This window comes from Atta colombica, unplaced genomic scaffold, assembly GCF_001594045.1.
Source record: "Atta colombica isolate Treedump-2 unplaced genomic scaffold, Acol1.0 scaffold147, whole genome shotgun sequence".
NCBI classification, from domain to species: Eukaryota; Metazoa; Arthropoda; class Insecta; order Hymenoptera; family Formicidae; genus Atta; species Atta colombica.
Window position 1 is genome coordinate 813,996 of NW_017259236.1, and position 25,599 is coordinate 839,594.

General features: G+C 35.3%; 1 protein-coding gene across 1 annotated transcript in view; it reads right to left on the reverse strand.

Moving 5' to 3' along the window:
* LOC108685202 (odorant receptor 49a-like) overlaps window positions 1-25,599 on the reverse strand; it is a 170,142-nt gene that overhangs the window by 94,758 nt on the left and 49,785 nt on the right. The window contains exon 2 of the mRNA XM_018189892.1: window positions 13,017-13,628. Within this exon, the coding sequence (XP_018045381.1) occupies window positions 13,017-13,628 (612 nt within the window). The remainder of the gene's footprint in view (window positions 1-13,016; window positions 13,629-25,599) is intronic.

A 25,599-nucleotide genomic window follows, 5' to 3' on the forward strand; every position in this document is an offset into this window, starting at 1 on the left:
CCGATCAGCAGTTCGAATTTATGCCGGGCAGGTCGACGGAGAACGCGGTCGCGGAGCTGCGGCAGGCGGTCTCTGTCTCCGAAGGGAGGTACACTGTGGCGTTGTTCTTTGACGTCTGGTAACCCTTAGTGTTGCAAGGACTGAAATCAAGAGAATGTCCTAAGAATATCTTCGAAGTTCTTCGAAGTTATTTCGACGGCGAGTAAGCATCTTAATAGGCGATACAAAAATATCAAAGTAGGGATATCCGCAGGATTCAGTGCTTGAGCAGACTTACTCAAATTTAATATTTGATGAACTGCTAAGATATGCTAAAAGTACAGGTTAAAGATCGCTTCGTAGCATATACAGATGATCTTATTATATTGGTAAGCAGTAATTCCCGAAGGGAGATAGAAGCTGAAAGCTACATATTAATAGACCAGATTATTAAATGATGTAAATCGACTAAATCTCCGAGCGAAAGGCTAAAACAATCTTGCTCAGAAGCGAGGAATTAAGAAGGGCCCAAGTCGATAGACAGGAGCACGCCAAGATAAAAGGCCAAAGAATAGGAAAAAAAGAGTAGACTTTAAAATAGACGACCCACTGTTAGGATGAGTCAAAAATCAGATTCAAAGACTCGGTTAGGTATCTTGGTGTTCATTTCGAGGTGTATGCGAGTCGAATCACTTGCAAATGTCTAAGGAGTAAAGTAGGATTACTCTTCAACAAACTTGGCAAGCTGGCAAGATCTCAATGGGGTCGCTTAAATGCAAAACGTTTTCTACAATCTACTGGGGAGTGTTCATCCCAATGGTTGTATATCCGCCTACAGGATGAGTCGAAGGACAAGAAAGTTCTTAGGACTGTGCGAAGTGTTTATAGCACATACAAGCGCATGCAAGTGCATACCGCACACGGGAATCAGTCTGCGTGGTAGCAGGACAAATTCCCATTGATCTATATGACCTAGATGAGCTCAGAGCCCTATATGAAGTAAAAAAGGGCAAGGACATAGAGGTAAATCGTAATTGGAAAGGATACAGAAGACGTAAAGAAAGTATTGAGTTGTTCAAAAAGTCATTGCGTTTCTTCCAATAGGCGTTGTCCACGTTTATTTATATACGAGCGTGACATGAATATCAAATGTTCACGCGCATTTTGTTGTTGACACACAACCTAAAAACCAAAAAAAAAATTGACGCGATTCAGTCGAGTTTTGTGCTTGCAATTGTGATGTTCATAGAATCATAGAAAATTTTGAAAAGCATATTCGCCATATTCTGTTTTATTATTTCAAAAAAGGGAAGAAAGCAACTGAAGCAAGGGAAAAGTTGTGTCGAGTTTATGGCAGAAATGTCGTCAAAAAACGCCAGTGCCAGAACTGGTTCACCCGATTCCGTGATGATGAGCTTTCAGTCAAAGACGCTCATCGCTCCGGTAGGCCTTCCAAGATTGAAGACGATGAAATGAAAGCATTGGTGCAAACAAATGAGCATTCAACGGGAGTTTGCTACCGCTCTAAAAGTATCCGTTGGAAGTTCATGGCCATTTGAAATCGCTAGCCTTCGTAAAGAAGCTCGATGTTTGGGTACCGCATGATTTGAAAGAAATTCATTTGACGAATCGCATGAGCGTCTGCGATCAACTCATTAAACGCGAAGAAAACGATCTGTTCTTGAAGCGTATGATCACGGGCGACAAAAAATGGATTGTTTACAACAATGTCAGCTGAAAAAGAAGTTGGAGTAGGCGAGATGAAGCACCGGAAAAACAAGCAAAGGCGGAGATCCATCAAAAGAAGATAATGCTGTCAATGTGGTGGGATTGGAAGGAACCAGTCTGCTAGAGATACTTCCAAAGAACAAAACGATTAATTCCGATGTCTACTGTGAGCAACTGTAGAAATTAAGTGATGTCATCGCACAGGAAGTCACGAGCTAATCAATCGTAAGGGTGTGGTGTTTCACCACGACAATACGAGACCACACACAAGTTTGGTCATTCGGCAAAAATTGTTGCAACATGGGATATGTTATCACATCCACCGTATAGCCCAGATCTTGCACCATCAAACTTCCATCTCTTTCGCTCCTTGCAAAACTCCTTGAATGGTAAAACGTTTGCTTCTGAAGACCTCATCAAACAGTATCTAGATAAGTTTCTCGCAGAGAAGGATGGGAACATGATATTATGAAGTTGCCCGGGAGATGGCAGAAGGCATCGAACAAAATGACCAATATGTCATTGATTAATATTCATTACGTATATTAAATAAACACACCTTAAAATCAAATGAAAAAAACGCAATGACTTTTTGAACAACCCAATATGTAAATTATATAATTTAGGCTTCGCATCCATTTATTTCCTTCCTTACTTCTTATCTCCGCGCTAATAAATTATATGCTCGTCAAGCATCATCGCGCTCGATGGTGTCGATATTGTCACGCCCGTATTAAGCATTTAATCTCTTTAAGTTATTAAATAAAAAAAAAATATGATAAAATATTTTTGCGAGCGAGAAGAAGATACAACGGGAGCGACAACGCGGTGAGAAAGATGACACATAAGAGGAAGACAGATAGTAAGTATACACGATAAGTGTATGCAAGCCTTTGTTATCGATTTTTGGGGAAGGTGATGGCAACGGGTGGGTGACGAAAAAAATGCGAAATGCATAGCGGAATGTCAACATGCATATTATGTTTATATAATCTATCGACCGGAGTCTTTACACAAACATAGGATCCTGTTTATCATTTTATATAAACAGCGATATCGGCGGGGATCTTCTCCGCGCCTATGAGTATCCCCCGCGCCCCTCTCAGGACCACAGTTAAAATTCGCTTAGTATACTGCCTAAACTCATTTTTGAAAAGAGAATGAGAACAGACAGACTTTATTGTCGCTGATCCCTTAGATATAAAAAAAAATCGATATCGTCAAAATGCATATTCTTATATATGTTGTCATTGTATAGTTTAATATAGGCTTGATGGAAATTACACAAATTACACAAATTACAAAAATTAACTCGCATATTTGTAAAGATAAATAAAATTCCACATTGAATACACCATCCGAAAGAAAAAATAAATGAATAAAAAAATAAAAACAAAATGATGTATAAAAATAATGAAATAGAAAACGCATGAAGGAGCTTTAATAATACATTTGCTCAATGAATAGTTACTGCTCAATCATTGCATCAAAAAATATCTGTAAAGATATTGTATTTTAAATGTTAAAAAAAAATTGTACGTTTATGTTATTCTGTGTGAAATTAATAAATAATATTGTCAATAATGCATTTCAGTTGCATATAAAGAACTTGGATTTCGGAACGTACTTAATCGCAATAATACATGGTGTACTAAGCCATAGCAGATATATAAATATCAATGTGTGTGATTCGAAGGTTGATGATTACATAAACTTAAATCTTCTTACATGTCATTGTACAATTCATCATGATACTGATGGAACATATAGCGAAGCTCATTCACACATAAACGTTGTGGAACATATATCACTTCAATGTTATAAAATGTAATTATATTATAGTTATATAGATATCTATATTAAAGTAAAATCGTACATACATAGAGGCGAAATTGAAATAATTTTTGATGCGAAAATAATAATTTGTAATGATAATTTGGGTATTGCTGGAAAATGTGAAATGGTGAGCAATAATTAATGAGACTTACAGCGACATTACTGATTCAGTCAGTTGACTCACTACATACGCTGAGGATTCAGTGGAAGTTTCTGGAAATATGTGATGGGGATCACTACTTAAAAAAAAAAGATTTATACATAAGTCTTATTACATTAATCGCTCTGTAGACCGATCCTACTACATAGAGCAGATTGCTTTTACTGTATCAGAGTATATACTATCTTTGAAAACGTCTCTATAAACTATTACGTTTCAATTCAACAGAATGAAGCATGCGAGAAACAGTAAGTTTATTTAATTTTTATAAAATTTTGATTATATATTTTATACATTATGTATTTTTCTAAGGTCTATTTACATGTTTTCTATTTTCTACAGCGTATTTTCTCATACATCTTCGAAACCTCGCTCCTCATATCTTGATGAAGAGATATACATTGACCTTGAGAGCGTATAAGTTCTTGGACATCAGGATCGTCATGGGACCTATATCTCATGTAGAAGTTGCGATCTGCAACAAAAGAGACAATCCTGCCTCATGCTATGAAAGCGTTCATCGAGACGTACAGATATTGAGCGGTTAATGCAGTCAATTGTCCTATCATCGTCATCATCGATTCAAGAAGATTCTGAATGTAGAATTTGTTAAAGTATAAGCTTAAATCCGCTGTTTGCTCATAGGTGGCATTAGTGAGCGTACAAAGCTATCCTGGGCACACAACACACTTTTTTTTTATGTGTTTGACATCTGTTAACCAGTGCACATCAGCAATTTTACAACAACATACATTTTTTTCTTTCGTAATCATGTCTAGTTTTTTGCTAAAAAAAAAGCAGATGCGAGAAGCTTTGCTTTTCTGTTTCAATTTAAAGAAATCGGCTGCCGAATCGCATCGAATGCTTGTGGAGGTCTATGGCAACAATGCTTTATCGGAAACAACGTGCAGAGATTGGTTTCATCGATTCAATGACGACAATTTTGACCTGAGTAACAAGAAGCGTGAAAATTGACCCAAGAAGGTTGAGGATTGTCAATTGCAGGCTCTTTTGGACGATACCCAATCGCAAAAAATGCTTGCCGAGCAATTGGGTGTTTCTTAAGTAGCCATTTCCATGCGGCTACATGCCATGGGGAAGGTTCAAAAGATCGGAAAATGGGTACTGCATGAACTGAACGATAGGCAGATGAAGCGAAACACATGCCAAATTCTGCTTGTCAGACAAAAAAGAAAGTCGTTCCTGCATCGGATTGTGACAGGCGATCTATTTTCAGAATCCTAAACGCAAGAAATCTTGGGTTGATCCTGCCCAACCATCTTCCTCAAGACCAAATCGCTTCGGATGGAAGACGATGTTGTGCGTTTGGTGAGATCAGGTGTCATTTACTACGAGCTGTTAAAACCTGGTGAAACTGTTAATGCTCACCGCTACCATCAACAACTTATCAAATTGCACCGTGCTCTGCGTGAAAAAAGGTCGCATTATCGGAAAAGACAAGCTGATTTTCCTTCACGACAACGCACACGTCAATAATGGTCCAAAACTACTTGGAGACACTCAACTGGGAAGTGCTACCCCATCCCGTTTACTCATCAGACCTGGCACCTTCTGACTATCACCTGTTTTCATTGATGGGCCACGCGCTCGCTGAGCGGCGCTTCGATTCTTACGAAGACGTCCGAAAATGGCTTGATGAGTGGTTTGCCTCGAAAGATGAGGAATTTTTTTGGCATGGTATACACAAATTGCCCGAAAGATGGGAAAAAGTATAGTTAGCGAGGGCAAGTACTTTGAATAAATTTGTTTTTGCTTCCTAGGAAAAAAAAATGTGTTTTTCTGACTAAAAAACAGCGGATTTAAGCTTATATATATGTAATACAAAAAACATAAAATTTTCCTTGTATGATACATGAAACCAACAACCATACTCTTCTTATTTGAACTCGAGCATATGTTGATCATGCGTATTATGAACTAAGTCAATGTACGCACGGTGTTAGTGAAAAATTCAAGTATTTTGTATCATTTTTAAGACAAAATTGTATTACTAATAAATACTATGCTGCAACACTTTGCACATTTATGATAAAAATTCTATTATAGAATGTGAACTAATAGTCCATAGTTTAAATTATACATGCTGCATTAAATATTAGATAAATAAATCTATATGAAAAAATATATTTCTTTAAAAATTTATCTTTTTCCTTAATCTCTTCATCATTCCTTCTTCATATCTTCTAATAAATTATTTAATAAGAAAGTGCGTTCGGCTGATCGACTTATATCATTAAAATATTATTAAAATTATACTCGTATCATTCAATTGTAAAATCGCATCATAAAGGTCGTAAAATAAATATGGTAATTTTTACGATTTTTTTGTGATATAACTTAGCAATGATTTTGTAATAATTTTGTAATAAAATCAAGTGTAAGAGTATATATCAACAATTTGTGACTACTATATGTCAAAATTGTATTAATAAATGTGATTGCGTGAAGTTTACGATGAAACTTCAATCATGGAGTTTGAATTAATAATATGCGCTTCAAATAAAATTGTATACACTGCGTTACATAAAATTTAAAATAAGAAATAAATTAATTTTTTGTTAAAAAAATGTATAATGTAACGCTCAAATATATTACTGAATTTTAAAAATTTATTTTCGATCTCCTTTTTCCCTGCCTCTATTCAGCGGTTTAGAATCGTATATGATAAGAATTGTTTTTAAACTCGTGTGTGTGTGTGTGTGTGTGTGTGTGTGTGTGTGTGTGTAAAACTTTCTTCTGCAGAGTATCTTTTTGTAATAAATCATACACTTTGTATATATATTAGGAAGAAGATTTACTGACTCCACTGACTTCACTGACTCCTACAGCTTACAAATATTGGATGTCGAAATCGTTGTGAGATCGGTGTCTTTTGTGGAAATTGCAATTGGCGACAGGGTTAACATAACATACAGGATATAACATAATTTTGTCTCGTGTAGCGGGCGTCTTTCATCGAAAGACGCGCGGATATTGAGCGGTTCGTGCAATCAATCGCACTTTCATCATTGCCGATCCAAGATCTTGTGAAAGAAATCATAAAAATGCGATATAAATGTGGTCAAATTAACATTGCGCGATACATGTATCTGTATGAAGTCCGTCAATCGTGCTTTTTATGTTCAAACTTGAATATTGCATCGAGAACGTATATTCTGAGCTATATCAGTATACGTATCTCGTCAATGAAAAATTTATTTTATGTGAAAATTGTATCATCGATAAATGTGATGCTGTAGATTTTTGCTCAAAATTTATAATAAAAAATCAAATATAGAGAATGAGTTAATAATTTATGCTTTAGATAATATTGTAAACAGTGTGAAAAGTAAATGTACATTTTATTACTAGTTGGAAGCAGGTTTTTAAAATTTGATTTAATATTAACTAAATTAAATTAATGTTCCTGTTTATAGATATTGTAAGAACTATATATTGTAAAATTACGTTATATATAAAAATGAATGCATATTTAAACTATATATTTGAGTGTATAACATTATAAGTTCCTTTTTCATTTTCGCAGTGCTATCATATTACTCGCTCCGCCATCATCTTCGCGCTCGACGGTACTGCAACAGATGGTTACGACCATATTAAGTGTTTTCTCTATTTAAATCATTAAATAAAAAAATGATAAAATTTTTGCGTGTGAGAAGAAGATATAACGGAAGCAACAACGTGGCAGGAAAGATGACAAATAGAGGAAGAGAGATGGTAAGTATATGCAGTAAGTGTTTGCAAGTTTTTGTTACTGCATTTTTGAAGAGATTGGCGGGCGGCAGCGAGCGGCGGCAGCGGTGACGAAGAAAATACGGAACGCATAGCGGAATGTCATCACGCATATCACGTTTCTGTAATCCATCGACCGGAGTCCTATGTTTATATAAACAGGGTCCTGGTTTTGACTGTTTATATAAACAGTGTCGGCAACCAGGGACCTTCCCTGTGTCTACGAATACTCCCCCGTGTCATCCTCTGTGACCCCTTCAGAAGACCGCAATTAGAATCGCTACAGTATATTTACGGTATTCCTTAAAGACAGTCTCGGCTCTGTTAAACACAGAGAGCAATTGTTTTTTAAACTTATGTGCATGTACAGAAATGTCATAGGGCCTAACAACGACCCGTATTGAGCGCCTGGGCTGAGTGTGATGGCGCGCCGACAGAGTGACGGAGCGACATTGCCTCATTTTCTAAGCTCTTATTTTCAAATGAATGCGTGTCCCATTATGTCCTTTTGAAGTAAGACCTGGAGCTACGCTTTAAATTATATTAAAAGAAAATCTGGCCTTTTAATCGCGCCGTCATTTTAAAAACTTAAAAACGGATAGAAATTGTCAAAAATGATCTGATTGAAAAAAAGAAAATATTTTCACATGAAAAAGCATTCAATTTTTTATAAGAAAATGTTAGTATTTCATTTTCAAACTTGCCTTTCATACCTACTAACGACAAGCGTTACGACAAAAAATTCCAAAAATTGACGATCCTATAGTTCGATAACCTAAGAGTCTATTATTCGACATAAAGTCTTTATTCATCAAATTGTTCAAGTTTAAGCAATATGAATGAAATCCATGAAACTTCGCAAAATGGATGGTTGGCTTGGAATGCATCCGTGTGAAGTTGGCTCTCCATCTTTTGAGAAAATTAATTTTCTGTAGCTCATTCGAGCTACAGAACACATCGTTTACACTTTGAATTTTCGTTTGCACACTTCTAGTAAGAAAGTTATTAAAAAAATAGTTTTGGGGAGGCTAAATTTATATTAGCTTCCCCAACTTCGAGCAAAGTGGATCGAAAAGGTCTCAATCGATAGATTTTTGTTTGCACATTTCGAAATAAGTCGATTTTTCGTTTTACATACCTTTATTTTAAAAGTTATTAAAAAATGAGCGTTGGAAGGCTAACTACACACTACAGTTCGTAAAAGTTCGTTTTCGTGGCTCGAATTTAATAAAATGGAGTTCAAAATACCACTAATCGATAGATTTTCGTTTGCACATTCCGAAACAATTCGATTTTTTGTTTGCACATCTTTACTTAAAAAGTTATTAACAATTAAAGAGAAAATTTTCGAGAAGGGTCCAAAGCAACAAATAGGTTCAAATCGCATCAATTATGCTCAAAATGGCATAAATTGATAGATTTTCGTTTGCACATTCCGAAACTAGTCCATTTTTCATTCGCATACTTTAAAATTCATTTAAAAAGATATTTGATATAAATTGTTCACTCGACAAAAATTACATTTTTCGGATAAATGTTATTGACAATTATGATTTCGACTTCGCTAGATAAATTCCAAACAGGAATATTACGTTTAAATTGACAGTAAATACACTTTGTGTATATAACTTTTAAACTACAAGTGTGCAAAAAAATCGAATTATTTCGAAATGTGCAAACGAAAATCTATCGATTAGTACTATTTTGAACTCCTTTTTATTGAATTCGAGCCGATAACATAATTTTTAATGTGATGTAAAGTTGGCCCTTCAACACTCATTTGTTAATAACTTTTAAATTACAAGTGTACAAACGAAAAATCGACTTATTTCAGAATGTGCAAACAAAATCCTACCAATTTCATGCCATTGAGCACAATAATTGCGATTTGAACCTACAATATCTTTCACAGTTGATCTCTCTCAAAACTTTAATTATTAATAACTTTTAATTATAAGTATGCAAATGAAAATCTATCGATTGAGATCTTTTCGATCCAATTTATTCAAAGTTGAAAGACTAGTGTGAAATTAGCCTTCCCAAAATTGTTTTTTAAAAAACTTTTTAACTAAACGAAAATTCAAAATTTGCAAACATGTGCAAATGATGAGCAATAAAGCTCATTTTATAGCTCGAATTGAGCTATAAAAAATTAATTTTCTCAAAAGTCTGGGGGCCAACTTTATATAGATATGGAATGCCCTATATATAATATGCCTATACATAATTCATTGAATTATTCATTGAATTTAAACTAGAAATCAATATATCATATTTAAAATAGAAATCAAAGCCTTAAACGATCTAGCTAGATCTTAAATACTTGTATAATTCTTGTGTGAATTTATATACTATGTAGTCCCCAGAAACGCGCGCCGAAATGATTTTTCGGTTTTGGAAACGCTAACTCTACTAAACTACCGCAGTATCACGAGTTAAATTGGCAATTTAACGAATTTTTTATGTTTATTCGCATTTTCGAAACGATCTTAATAATGTTGAATAACATATAAAATCTGTAAATCTATATTACTACTGTATTAAAATCTCTAAGGCTCGATAGTCTAAAAACTTAGGACGCTCGCACGGAAGCATGCAAGAGATCCGGGTTCGACTCCCGGCCGAGATAATATTTTTCGCAATAAGAATTAATTACGGATTTTAATATGTTATTCAACATAATTAAGATCGTTTCAAAGATAAATACAAATACTTTTAAGCAGTGCGTACTCTTGGACAATCTTATTCTATATCTTTTATTATTTCTTTAATATTTTAAATTCTTAATAAAATCATTCTTATTAGATTAATATGTTTTAAATATTTACAAGGGGAACACATCAGGTGACGATGTTAGGGATTTTGATGCGCCTTTTACTTTGTTTTGTTTGAAGCGAAGAAAAACTATACGTATCTACATTTTAGCCATTGACCCATAGTTTCGGAGAAATCGATTTTTTAAATAATTATTGTAATAATTTTAAAAATGTATTGTTATATATAAAAATATTATTATCGTTATAAATTTCATTTTATTTCATATGTTAAAGATAAAATTACATCTGGATGGATGATTCTAAATTTCGGATGATGATTTTGAACGCGGTAAGTAGACCACGTGCCAGTCGAAATGTTGCTCATTTCAATAAGCATTCGACTCACTCGTGCGCGCAGCAATTTTCCGAACTGAACAAATATTTCAATAAAATTTATCAGCATAGAATAAATGTTCATAATAAAATCGCATTTGCTAAGAGTGGAAAATATGATTATTGTCGGGCAAGACAAAACATCTTTGTCGCTCTTAAAACGAGATATAACTGATGGGCTGAAAATTTATGGTGAAATATTATATAAACTACAACTGGCTGAGAAAATAGAAAGTTCCAAGTTATTTGAAAGAGCAGAAATTATTGGAAAGGAAATTGCAGAATTTGTAACAGAAATGATTCGTAATTTTCATTTCGAAAAAAATGAAGAAAAGAAGATATTTTTGGCGCAAGAATGCATCACATAAGACATTAATTAGAATTAATGCGATTAATTCTAATATTTTATTACTAATTTATTACACTGACAATTGACAATTAATGAATTATTACTCAAAATAATAATTGCTTATTTGACATTACTTTATTTGAAATGTATTATATAAATTATTAATTTATTAATTTTAATTTTAATGTAATGAATATATTATAATGATTGATTAAAGAAATTAAAAATTAATTTCATTTATCAATAATTAGTAAAATATATTTTGTATTAATTATGAATAATTCCACTAATGCATATATTTTTGCGAATAGATTATTTGAACATACGGATTACATTGGCAATTATTTCGCTAATTCTAGTATTCTAATACAATTATGTATTCTAGTTACAATTACGTATTCTAGTTACAAATTACAATAATTGATATTTATACAGTGTTCAGATCATCATCCGAGATTCGAAAATCATCCACTCAGATGTAATTTTGTTCTTAACATTCGATAAAGTAAAATAAAATTTATAAAAATATTGTATTAATTACAAAACCCACTTGAAAAATCAATTTTTTCAAAACTATGAGCCGGACAAAACCCGACATCATTATCGGTGTTTTCCTTATTATCATTCAGAAAAGAATGATGACTAGGATTCTCGTGAATTTTACATTACTCAAATATGAGTGATATGGCGGTCAAAATGTTAATTATACAATAGATTTCACAAAAATCTATTTCTTTCTTCGATTTGTATATGTTCTCCAAATTTAGAATAGAATAACGTCACATTAGTGTAAATGGTATAAGTTATAATATTAGTAATATTTAAATATGAGAAGTCTCACTTGACGGTTAAAGTTAGACGTTGAACTAATATACGTATTCTTTAAATGAATTTATCTCAGAAATATAATTGTGTGCCATTACTGTTAGACTTTCAACGCAATCGAATTGTAATGTTAATAATGTCCCCAAATTCAATTACATACATCTTAAAAACCCATGAAGAACTTATTGTAAGAAATATTACTTCGACCGAGAGTTAAAGGATCTACAGCATTTCGTGCAAGCATCCTAATTTAGATTCACTGAGGACTTAGCAATATTCTCGCAAAAACCTATATGTATAGAAAGTTACATACTGAAAGGCAAGTATATGTAAACAATAATAATATTGCAAATGAGATCATTCATGTGAGTACATCTTCTAAATACTATCAAACTTCCAATCGATTTGAAATATTAATAAATATTTCAAATATAATTACGTATTCTTAAAGACATCTTAAAAAGTTCTTTACAGATTTTTAAGATGTAATGAAATTTAGATAGATTATTAATATTTCTGATTAATTGCGTTGAAAGTTCAATAGTAACAGTGCAATCATATTTCTGAAACAAATTTATTTAAAGAATATGTATATGTATTAGGTCAACATCTATTTGACGAATAATACTTTTCGTATTTAGGAGATGCATTCACATAAACGGTCTTATTTCCAATCTTATTATTGTTTATACACGCTTGTCTTTCAGTACATTCCTCTCTCTATATATATTGGTTATTGCGAAGGATATTGTTAAAATGGTCTAAAGGCTTATGAAGTTCGCACGGAGTGTTAGAGATTCGGATTCGACTCCCGGCCGAAATAATATTTCTTGCAATGATTTACAGGTTTTTAATATATATGTAATTAAATTTTAGGGCATTACTAACATTTCAGATAGATTACACTGAAAGTCCGATAGTAATGACGTGCAATCATTTCTTAAATTAAATCATTCAAGGAACATATATGTATTAGTTCAACATCTAACATTAACCATCAAGTGGAGCTTCTCGTATTTAGATGATGTACTCAAATAAACGGTCTTATTTCTAATCTTATTTGTAACAGTAATATTTATTACTACTTATATAATATTGTAGTATATAATATTAACACTTGTAATAATGTAATATTAGTGATATTTATTATCTTGCGAACGATTGCAACTATATATAGTAATGTGGATTAACTATTATATAACATTGATTCTTGTATTCAACTAATGTATTCACGTACTAGCATTGTGTCGTATATCAAAGCACAAAGATGCACTGCGTTGATGATAATATGCCAAAAAATAATAGGTCCATAGACATACTCCAGCGTTTGGCGACATTGCAATAACCTTTGATGCTTTGCCACACATATCCTCAACAGGTTCGAAAACTTCTCGGTCAGCGGAGGATTTATGAGTTTGAAAGTCATAGCTCTTATCGTCGAGGAGAATTGATAGACATAGAAGCCAAACATGCTGTCAACACTGGTCGCCGTTGCACAGCTGAGTATTACCATACTTGTCTCGTAAAACAGATGAAAATGATACAAAAAGTTCTCGGGAACTGTCCAGAAATATCCAAGTCCCTTAGTCAATGGCAATGTATAATTTGTTGTTAAATGAAAATGGAGAAGAAAATGGCGAATTATGATGATATACGAAGGCGCAAAATATATCAAGATCAATGCTGTCATAACGATGAAGTATGTATATGCCATTGTGTACATTGTGCGTAAAGGCGAAAACATTGTCATCCTGATTTTTCCATTTTGCATTAGTTCCTCCTCAAAAAGATCATTCAGCGTCAGGTGATAATGTATCAAAGAGCCACGATGTATCATGAAGCTTGTCACCTTAAAAAAATCAGAGAATCATATTTCTTCTCTTCGCAATAACAGAGAGATTTTTGACAGATAGAGGATTAATATTATAAATTATCAATTTTTAAATTTTAATTCAAAACTTCTTTCTTTTTATGAAAGGTGAAACATTACTAAGGAATGATGTTTATTAAATCATATTATACTTAGACTGAAGGAATGGCTTTTTAGATACAATTAAATTAGACTGATGTAAATCTAAAAATATTTAATTTGAATCATCCCAATAAATAAATTCGATATTTAAGATAATTGTTAAAAATCAAAATTTTTTATAACGTTATGTTTAAGAACCTTACATAATTAGAGAAGTTTTCGATTCACTACGACTCGATACTACCTCGATACGATTGAATATCATCAATCATAGCGACCGGGTGCCTAGGAATTTTCTAGTCCTAAGCGCTATGAGTGGCTTGTATCCAACTGAAATGTGTCTAATCGGGTGCCACCCGCGCTTGCATCACGGTCAGTCGCCAAAGATTTTAAAAAAGGAAGAAATTCTAAATAAGTGTTTTCTTGTTTTAATTAACATTTGAAGTATAAAAAGCACTAAATTTAAAAGTACTACATACAAAAGTACACAAGGGAGGCATTTGGAAGTAATTTATCAATAAAGTTTCTTTTTATTTTTCGATTAAAACGAGAAGAGATATCAAAAAATGACAAGAAAACTTTTTTATTGCTGCTAAAATTTTTTACAAAATGAGTATTTAACAAGCTTTGTGCTATAAATACAACTGAAGATACAGCGGTTTGAAGATGAATGAATTTCTTGAACAAAAGGCAAAAATGGGCACTTTTTCAATTATTGCCTTTTACGTCATTTCGAGTGAATCGGAGAGTAAAAAGTGACATAAAATAATTTAAAGTAGACATCTTATCTGAAAAAATTGGACTGGATTTAACTCAATATGATTAATACTTCTAGAGATATCAAGCTTCAAAGTAGACACTTTTTTGACAAAATTCTTTTTCGAATATTTCTTTTTGAAATGTTTATTGTTTTGTATATATAATGAATTTATATATAATGAATTAATAATTAATAAATTTGTAAAAATAAATTGAGCAAAAAGTAGTTGTATTTTGCAAATGTCATTAGGAAGATTATTTATATTTAGTGCTCTTTTCACTCCGTATCTGATATCATATTTTTTTCTGAACAGTTGGTTTTCAATATCTTAAACTGTCATCATTTATGTCAAAATCCATTCAGTTTTTATTTGGCAATATTGTAAGGGTGGAATAAAACAAGCAGTATTTTCGCAGTGTTTGATGCTTTACTATTTTCGCAAAGGGAAAATACACACATACACACACACATACGCGCGCGCGCGCGCGCGCGCACACACGCAACGCACACGCACACGCACGCACGCACGTACGCACACACCACGGAGGGAGACTGAAACCTCTACGTGGCGCGTCCCCAGGTGGCGGATTGGGAAGTGCCCGCTAGAAATAGAAAGTAGGAGGGAAATAAAATATTCCCGCGGATTAGGATAGGAGAAGGAATCTTGAATAATAAATTTCATATGGAGAGTCAAACAAAGATGAACCTTACAAGAACCTTACAGGAACCTCAGTACGATGCCAGGAGGTGAGCAAATGAGCCCCGTGGCGTCGTCAATCAATGATCGCAATGTATCAGTAATGGAGAACTTGGTCTTTGTGGCATTTAATATTATAAGTAGGAGCATAACGGAAGATTTAAATAAAACAAAAACTTTAGAAAAACACATTAGAGAGAGAAATCAGATATTGACAAAACTAGGAGAATAAATCTCTAACTTGCTAAAATTTATAACACCTAAGCATAATATCCATGGCGACATTAAGATGATAAATATCATGAACATCACATTCACAGGCTCATGAAAATGGAAGAGAAGATAGACTCGGAGAAATGTGTATTATAGCAGACAAAATCACAGACGTTGCCAAAAGCCGATAGGTCCTTGAATAAATATCCTGTTATCCTAAGGCCCAGCAAAAGAAAATAAGAGGAAGGAGATTCTCCTCTTCAGGAGACTCGGAAGAAGGCGAGGAAGAAAGATACATTAGAAAAAGAACCACTGAAATTATAACTAGCCCAAACAGAGTAAGAACAGAAAAATCTATTTTTTGTAAGTGGCACATTTGCTGCTTTCAGCAATGTGCTTGCTGGCTTCCAGGCTCTTCTTTCCACTGCTTAGGACGCAGTGGGCTTCTAGAGTGCACTTCTCCACTTTGTGGCCATCATTGTCGCACTTAATGTAACATTTTGATCTATCGACTAGTCAACAACACCAAGGATAGAAGTGTATAGTGGCAGGCGATTTCAATGCTGTGGACTGAAGAAGTAAAGTAATGAACAAGAGAGAGTTAAGCACTCCTGGAAATATTGTTCATACTGAACCTAACTTTGCTGAATGATGCCAAAATATCAACATTCGTCAGAGGAGGAGCAATGTCTACCACAGATTTCACCTTTGTTAATGATGGCCTTTCAAAGAGCGATACTCATTGGCAGATGATGCACAATGATCATCGTGTCATCATGTGGATGATTGCGAGACGATAGAGAGCTGATCGACCTTTAAAAGGAAAATCAAGAGCCAGAGGCTGAAAAGCAAGTATGTTTGAGGATATTTTCTACCTGGCCATGGAGAAAGAGGATCTCAGAAAACATTCCGCGAGAATAAAGTCAACGAAGTGATGCGTAGAGTGGCCGAAACTTGTGACATTACCATGCCTAGAAGAAGAAATGAAAATCCACATATTCCGGTGTAGTGATGAAATGATGCAATAGCTAAAACTCGAAAGGAAAGCAATTTCAAGCGGCTGGTCCAGAGGCAAACCATCACATTTAAAACTGGAGGAGAAATACAGAGAAGCTCGCGCCAGACTCACTAAGGTAATTAAGCAGAGCAAGGCGGACTTGCTAGATGAAGTTGAGGAAGACCCAAGGGGCAGGCCATACAAGATGATCATAACATGGCTGAAAAACTGATCAAAACAGCAGCCTACCCTGATAAACTCAGAGAGATAGTGGAAACACTGTTTCAAGTATCAGGTCAACAGTAAAGAAGAGGAGATCATCTTCTATCACAAATGAGGAATTGCTCCAGGCTAAGAAGGTGGGAAACAAGAAGGCGCCAGGAATGGACAATATCCTGAATGTTGCCATTAAAACTGCTAAAACCACGAAGCACCTGAAATGTTTATGGACATGTACAATGCATGCCTCAGGGAATCTTTCCTAAGCATTGGAAGTGGTAGCAACTTTTGCCTAAGAGCAATAAACTATCAGACGATCCCTCCTATCTCTCTCTGTGAATATTAGATACAACAGGAAAATCCTGGAGCGGATTACCCATGACCGGATTGAAGCTATTGGAAATTCCCTAATAGATAGCTTTAGAAAATCCAAATCAAGACGATCGATCGAGAGAGGTTTACAAGACAAGAGAAACCACAGCTGGCAAACGATGGAAGAGAGGATCCAAGAAATATTGCTTGATTTTGTTTCGAAGATCGAGGAGTACCAAAAGAAAAGCAGCAAGGATTTATCGGCTCAGTACCTTCAGGGTCTCCAGCATATTTCGCACAGTGTCGGAAGATGCTGTGTGTGTGTGTGAAACAGCTGGGATGATCCCTATTCATATCCTTGCTGAAGAGTGAAAAATACTATACGTGAAGAGAACCATGCCACCGGAAAAAGCTTCGAGAAAAGCAGAGAATAAGATTAGAAAGCTGGTTATACTGTAGAGTGGGATGCATCCATGAAAGGGGATGAACACATCATCTAATTCCTCGGATAGATTGATGGGTAAACCGCAATCACGGGGAAATCAACTTCTATTTGATTCAGGAATTCTCGGGTTCACACGATTGTTTTAGAACATATCTTCACAGACTTGGACACGAAGACCTACTTGCCCAAACGGGTGTGAAGTGTCAAAAGATGCCGAGCACTTTTTTAGTGCTCGCGCTTTTCAACGAAGCGAGAGGAGCTGGCTAAAACACTAGGGGAGTTCCAAGAGAGTGGCTGAGAATCTGGTACAATTCATGCTGACCTCGAAAGAAAGCTGGAATGCCGCCAGTAATCTTCGCTACAACGATATTGAGAAAGCTATGACGAGCAGAAGAGGAAGAGGAGCAGAAGAGGAAGAGATTAGTGGCAGCAAAAAGCTTCCCCTTCAAAAAAAGTAAATAGGTGAAAGGGAAGAACAGCTACGGCCACACTCGTAAAGTAATTCTTCGCGGCGGTCCCACAGGAGAAAAAGTCAATGACGAACAAAAATTAAGATTTTTAGCTGATATGAGTCCACATAATTATTATCTTTGTATGAGATCGAATCTGGCGGGATAGCTCGCCACTCCCTATAATACGTAAAAAGCATTTTCTCCTTCTGACCAAAAAAAAAATACTGCAGATTCACGCTTCCTTTATTAAGTTAAGTTATGGTTAAGTTTAACTCTGGCAAAAACATGTATACTTGTCTCTTGTAACTAATTAATAAGTTTACGATTAATGATCGCAACCTAACCAATCGCGTTTCATAATATACATAATATACTCTTTGGTAAATAGCTCATAGTAATTAGTTTATAGAAATAAATAAGATAAATTAAAAGTACAACATTATTCAAGAGTACAAAATTTTGATCATATTATAAGAATACAAATTCTTATAATACGTTAAAATGATAATAGTTACAAATATAGCTACAACTGCCTTAATATTGTAATATTAAATATTTTTTTATTCAATAATAAATTAGAATTATTGTTAATATGATTGCATCAATTTCAAATTATTATAGAACCATAAGATCTTGTACTTACTCCCACTGCTTTCGAAATATCGTATGTGGTCTGGTCCCGAATTATAAGAATTACCATAAATTCCTTGACTCAAAAATCGATGTTTGCATTGTTCGTCAGAAACAGTTGTTATAGAGTCCCTTCAAACTCATATTCCGGAACTATAAAAGGTATATTCAACTCATCTTCCACGCGGATGCGGGATAAAATATCTGCTCTAACATTCTTCATCCTTTTTATTTTCTCTTTCTTTAAACTAATCCACTCATATGTCCGGAACTTGGATGTAATATTATACTCTATCAAGATAACGCTAGATCTCTTTAGCAATCCGGCAAAAATTACTGCAGCTTGGCTGGAATATCTTACCTTCTCCTCGGTATTCATCTGACCTGGCACTATCAGATAACCATCTATTCAGATCTCTGCAGAATTTTTTTAATGGAAAAAATTTACTTCTTTGGAGGCATGCAAGAAGAACCTTGAGGAATTTTCCGCTCAGAAAACTAGTAAATTCTGGGAAGACGGAACTTTCAAATTGCCTGAAAGATGATGAAAGATTATGGAACAAAACGGTATATCGTTCATTAAAGGTAATTTTTAATATGAATTGTCTTTGAATTTCACCTAAAAATACGAAATTATATTTTACTCAATCCAATATATACGAAACAAAAAAAAACACTTCAAATGACAATATTTGAAAAAAGATGAATTTGTCAAAAAAGTGCCTAACTTGGAGCTCGATATTTCTAGAAGTACTAATAATATTGAATTAAACTTAGGCTCATTTTTTTAGTAAGATATCTATTTTAAATTAATTATCTTATGTTACTTTTTATTCTCCGATACATTCAAAACGACATAAAAGGCAATAACTGACAAAGTGTTCATCTTTGTCGTTTGTTCAAGAAATTTCATTCATCTTCAAACGTTGTATCTTCGGTTCTGTTCATAATACAAAGCTCGTTAGATATTTATTTTATAGAAAATTTTAGCAGCAATAAAAAAGTTCTATTGTCATTTTCGTTATCTCTTCTCATTTTATCGAAAAATAAAAAAAAGCTTTATTGCTAAATTACTTCCAAGTGCCTCCCTTAACGTTGTAACACTTTTAAATTTTGTCTTTTTATATCTTGAACTGTCGATTAAAACAAGAAATCACCTGTTTACAATTTCTTCCTTTTTTGCTGCCATTTTTAGCTCTGATGACTGACCTAGGAGTTCTACAAAGCACGTATTCTGAGATTCGAAGAGCAAAGGAAGAGGAAGTGCATCAGTAGGCAAAAAGTCTGTGGGGAAGGGGAGACACGAAGTTCACCATGTTTGCTATTTCTTCCTTTCATCCATTGCATTTTTTTCCAATTATTTGCCTTTCTCTCTTTCATTCATTTTAGTAGTATGTTACTTTCTCTCTTCCTTCCTCTTCCCCCCCTCTCTCTCTCTCTCTCTCTCTCTCTCTTTCTCTTTTTTTATCACTTCGCTTTTTAAGCCTTTTACTGCTGCTTGCTGCCATGCGGAATCACCTTCTTTTTCTAGATCATTGTCAAGAGCTATCTTTTGATTGACGTTGCTCACTTTTTTGTGGGTGTTATTTCTAATGTTCTACGGCATAATTCAGCTATACGAAATTTTGTTTCTTCGAATCTTCTCAGAATAATAGATAATTGATGACCATAGTCATTCCATGCGCCGGTACATCGAATATATTTATATCTGAGACCAATTATTTTGTACCTTCGACGAATAAGTCACTTTAGCTTTGTGGATAGTCCGTGAGCCTGTTGCTAAATTAACCGGCGTGCTATCTCACTGCTCTACTGTCATTATTTCTGTCTTTATACTTTCGTGATAACGCTTACATGTATTCACTGTAAGAGATTCATTACCACTGCGAGTGCACTGCGCTTTGACTATAAAGCGGTGCATGTTTTTCACGAAGAAAGCATCGTAGCACTTATTAGTTCTGATTTCTCTGCCCCCCACAATCTGGCTTCCCCCCTACATCCCTGCTTTGCCGTAATCAGAAGCCTTCCAAACAATCATCTGTCGCCTCTTTCGCGTTTGCAGAGAATACTAACTTCTTTCCAAAAGAGGCCTCTTAAAGGCCTTATTTCTTTACTCTTAGATAAAGTCACTAACATCGAAATACAGCTGAAGAATTTGACGTCTATTAAATCATAACTATCCGTTCATGAGATCAGCGTGCAGCACTTTACTTCCCTCTTGAAAAATCTCACTGTAAACAAAGATTCGCTTGTATCTACCATGCAAGAACTTAAGGATGATCAAGTCAAATTCGATCAACAAATTAGCGCCCTTGAGGGATTGTCTTCTGCTTCTGACGATCGGAGTGCACGAGGCGCGTATTCGGTTAAAATTAGATAGAGTTTCGGTTTGAGGTCTTGAAGCGAATAAAACTTAATTCTGAGTTTATTCTATTCGAAGTCAAGGAAAATCCTTTTGAGGTTCCCAGGACTATCACGACTGATATTGTTCTCGTATTAAATATTAAATTTTCACCGGATGATATTATCGTACTTTCGCACGAGGTGATTGCCTACTAATCGTCTCTATCTTCTTGCGACATCCGCAATCAATGGTTTGACGGAAAAAGGCCCAAGGGACTGTTCAACAGATCCAAAATCTCCGACTCATTGATTGACTCAAAAATTGATATGAATGAGAGACTACTATTGTTCATCTTTCATAAAGCGAGAGTGACGATCAAAAACGGCTTCCTGTACCATATCCGGAATTGCTCTATGTTTGTAAAGAGCCATTCATTTTACCGATATGGATTCGTTATCGTGACCATTTCATGGCCATCACTGTTGGTCCTTCTCAATCAGATCTTGCTTAGCCTACTCAGTCTGTAGAATTCATCACCTTTCAACATACAGGGATATTGCTTCTGCAGGGCTCACCTGTGCTGCGATTTCTTTGTGTTCTGCGCGTAATGGACATCCTTCTCGCGCGCCTTCTCATGCCATTAGCTATTAACATCGCCGTTTCACGCTTACTCAAGTCTTATTCTCCTGTGCCTTACGGCGCTAGATTTGGTGCAATTCTCAAAACTCGTCGGAAAGACTGATGCTTATCTGCGGCAGTCTTCGCGTGCAATAGTTCCCTATGCCACATTAACCAGTCTTTGCTCTCCCACTTCATCAAATTCCGGGACTATTTTCTTCAAACATTTCTAACACATTTCATCTCATCAGAAGTTCTATCTGAAACATAGTTGAAACCTCACATTTTCAAAAATTTTGTTAACCTACCTGATTTCAAACTTATCAGACTCGATAGGACAGGAAAGGGGAAAGAAAATATTAGCTTTTATGTGCGTAATGCTATTGGGGCTAAAATCCTCTTCTCTTCGCTTGGACTCTATAGTGCACAACTCGAGTACATGTTGTTGGATATTTCGATCTCCAAATCGACCTTTCCTACTTGACAGTTTATCGCCCTCCTAAAACTGAGTACTTTTTTCTGTTTCAGGCTGACTTTGAAAGACTTCATTCTTTTCTTGTTATTATTGATAATTTCAATATCGATTTGAATCTTTCCACTTTCGATGCTGACTCTTTACTAGACTTTTGTTCTAGTAATCATTTCTACCTAGTTTCTTTTGGCATCATCTTACTCTACCTCTTACACACGGATTGATCATTGATTCATTAACGATCGAGCTTTACTTGCATCTCATAACCAATAATCATTTTCTTTCTTATCCATGCGCGATCTGATTAAAATAACTTTAGATCTTTTAGTGCATCATATACCTCCACGCATTGTTCAGATCAGAGATTACTCCAGCTTTAATATCAAGCTTTCCCAACATTCTCTTCATTCTCATAACTGGTCAGTCCTTTACCACGCTTCCACTCTCGATAAAAAAATATCTTTTGATCTCTACCTATCCTTCACATCTCTATACGCTCATTTAGAGCCAAGAGATCACCTGTATCCTGGCTTAACAAGTCGATTAGGACTTCGATGCGCGCGTGGGATGAGGCAAGGAGACCGTATCGGTCTCACCCTTCTTTCATGCGCCGAGATATCTGCTCTTTGTGCAACGAAATAAAATGCCATATTGATGAGACCAAGATTAAATACTTACTTAATCGAAGTTCTATCACCAATTCTGCTCGCTTTTGGGCTGAACTTAGATCACTGGGTTTTGCAAAATCCAAAACTACTAACTCGTTCCTCAAATTCTCTTTTGATCATCTTAATTCTCTTCTTTCTTTATTTCCTTTCATCTTCTGTTTTCTCCACCTCTCATATCTCCTTTCATCCCTCCTCCTCATTTTCGCTGATCATCGCTCTCAATTTATTGTCCCTCTCCTCACGCCGGCTTTCCTAATACTGCCTTTTCTAACTCTCCTGATTTATCCTTTTCAACTAATATTCTCTTCCCCTTTCCTCTCTACTAATATGCTCTCCCTCTTTTTCTCCATCCCTTCATTTCCCTCTCCGTTTCTCCTTCCTCCCTCTTCCTCTCTTTCTCGTGAATATACATGCACGATAGAACGTTGTTTGTCGTTTTATCATTAAGACTATCTTTCTGCTGGTTGCTGTCCTGTGCGAGCTTCTTTTTCAGAACCATTATCTAGTGCTCTTTTTACTTGATTTTCTATTCTATGTCTTGAATTTTCTGTATTTCTGCAGCTCTAGGTGGACTTTTTATTTCTACTCTACCATGGTTAAGGGAAGTTTTGGACGGCCTGCTTGTCTTGCTGTATTCCTCATACGTCTCATGAGCTAGTGAGCCTTGTCGTGAATGAATAAAGGACTGATCAATTCTTGTATTATCGATAGATGGCAATAGCGAGACTGATATCGTTAGGCCAAAGCGCGGTCTTAGCAAAAGACCTAGTGTATCAAATATTTTTACAGAAAGATCGATGTATGAATCTATTGTCATGAATGCTAATTGCTCTTGCGCGAAGAACATGCAAGAAAATATCAACAATCAAAAGTTAAATCGAGATATTGCCGAAATGAATTTATTAAATATAATTAATAAAAGAAAACCCTGAGTATAAATAATAGAAACACGGACGCTAGACGTTTGCGCAAAGCTGGTTTCGTCGAATAAGCGGAATGCTGACGGGTCAATGCGGAAGAGTTAAGGCTGTCGCGGAAATTAAGATATATAAGTACGACCGCGAATGTGATCATCAATTTGAAAAAATTTGCTGTGTTACTTTGCTTAGTGCTAAGTAAAGTTGTAATAAAAAATCACTGGCGATATGTGTAAAACTGCTAAATATATTTCTACTCAAACTACAAAGCTGTTCCTTATCATCTCTCGAATTCTTTTGTGGATCCGCGAACCATGCCACGAATCAGCGGCACAACAATTTGATGGCAGCAGTCAAAATCCATACATCTGACCTAAGATCTGGGAGACCACGATAGCAGCAACAGCTTATAAATAAAGTGCATCAGTTAAAATAGGCAAAGAAGCAGCCCAAGACGGAAAGTGGGAATCAGATCCCCGTTTAAAGCGAACACCCAGTATAGCAGCCGACGACCAGGACGCAGAGAGGCGCGACCACACGATAACACAGTAGGTATACGTCAGACAACGAACAATGGATAAGTAACATACGATTAACCGCATTAATGTAAGTCCGAAAATCTTTACGCAACCATTGCAAATGGATAAATGTCCGGAAGCGAAAACAATCGCGACAGGCGTAATGCTCTGATTCTCAAATATACAAAGCCTGTACTAGGGCATCCTAAAATTAGCCAATTAAACCCTGTGCGTATTGTCGAAGAAGTCGTGCGAGACATACGCGATGACGTGCGCCGTGTGTCGGAACCGCGATAGCAATCCGATTCGGATTTCCGAATATTGTTGGAGCGTGTATTGCTATTCGTGGATTTAGACCACAATTTATTATGGGAGAACAACGAGAACTCTCATTAATTTCATACAAAAGTAATTTATTTGAAAATGCAAGCGCTAATTCGGTACCAGGAAAAATGGCGACGCATCAACCGTCAACCTCGCACGAAAATGATGAGATCGCGAATAACAGCCGGTAGTGAACGCGGAAACAGAAGCAGAGATTAGTCGTCTCAGAAATACTATAGAAGAACGCATGCGCGAAGCACCAATTTAAAGTAGAGAAAATATTGGATGGAAGCAATTACGAGATTGCAAAATAGAATGAGCAGAATGGAAATTGCAACCTACGATTGTAAAAACTTCCGACTGGCGACGAGCGCTTAATGTCACATATGGACGGACGCAAAATGACATATAGAAAGCAAGAAATCGACCCGTAAGATATTTAAGACTAAAAGATGCACGGATATTGGAAATAGACGGACATTCACGTCAGAAGATGCAGAAATTCATAAGCGCTAATACCTATGCAAGAAGATCAATTTCGCGAAAAAATCAGCCTTATTAGAAAAGATATTAAATACGAAATTGAAAGGGAAACTCCTATTAGACTTTCAAACTAGAAGAGCGTAACAGATTTCGAATAATTACGACAAGAGATAGAATTACTTGGAAAAACGTGGAACATCATACCTACAATTAGAGTTTAACGCTTTAAAACAAAAGCTAGGCGAAAGCGCTTACACATATGGATGGCATATGGATACTCTAGCTATGGAGCTATACGAATCATTGAGAAAAAATATTAGGTATACAACTTTGCTTCCGCCGTTTTCCTATAGATGGCTTTAGTGGTAAGTGATGGTCGAAATAAATAGATCATAGACGTCATACAATAAACTTGGGCATCTGTCAACATAACCCCATAGAAACATTAGTCGATTTATGTCTGCATCATAAAGTTATTCTTTTTTGAATTGAAAATGTCAGTTTACGAGCCAAATTCTCATCATTTGCGGGAGGTTTTAATTTTTTGCTTCAATATGAAGAAATCTGCGGCTGAGGCTCATCGAATGCTCTCAAATACTTATGGTGAGGCCTATTAGTGAAAGAACGTGTCGTGAGTGATTTCAACGCTTCAAGAACGGTGATTTTGACGTTCAAGGACATGCTCTGTATTTGGTGGGACCAGTTCGGCGTAGTGTATTATGAACTGTTAAAACCGACTGAAACAATCACAGGCGATCGATATCGAACGCAATTGATGC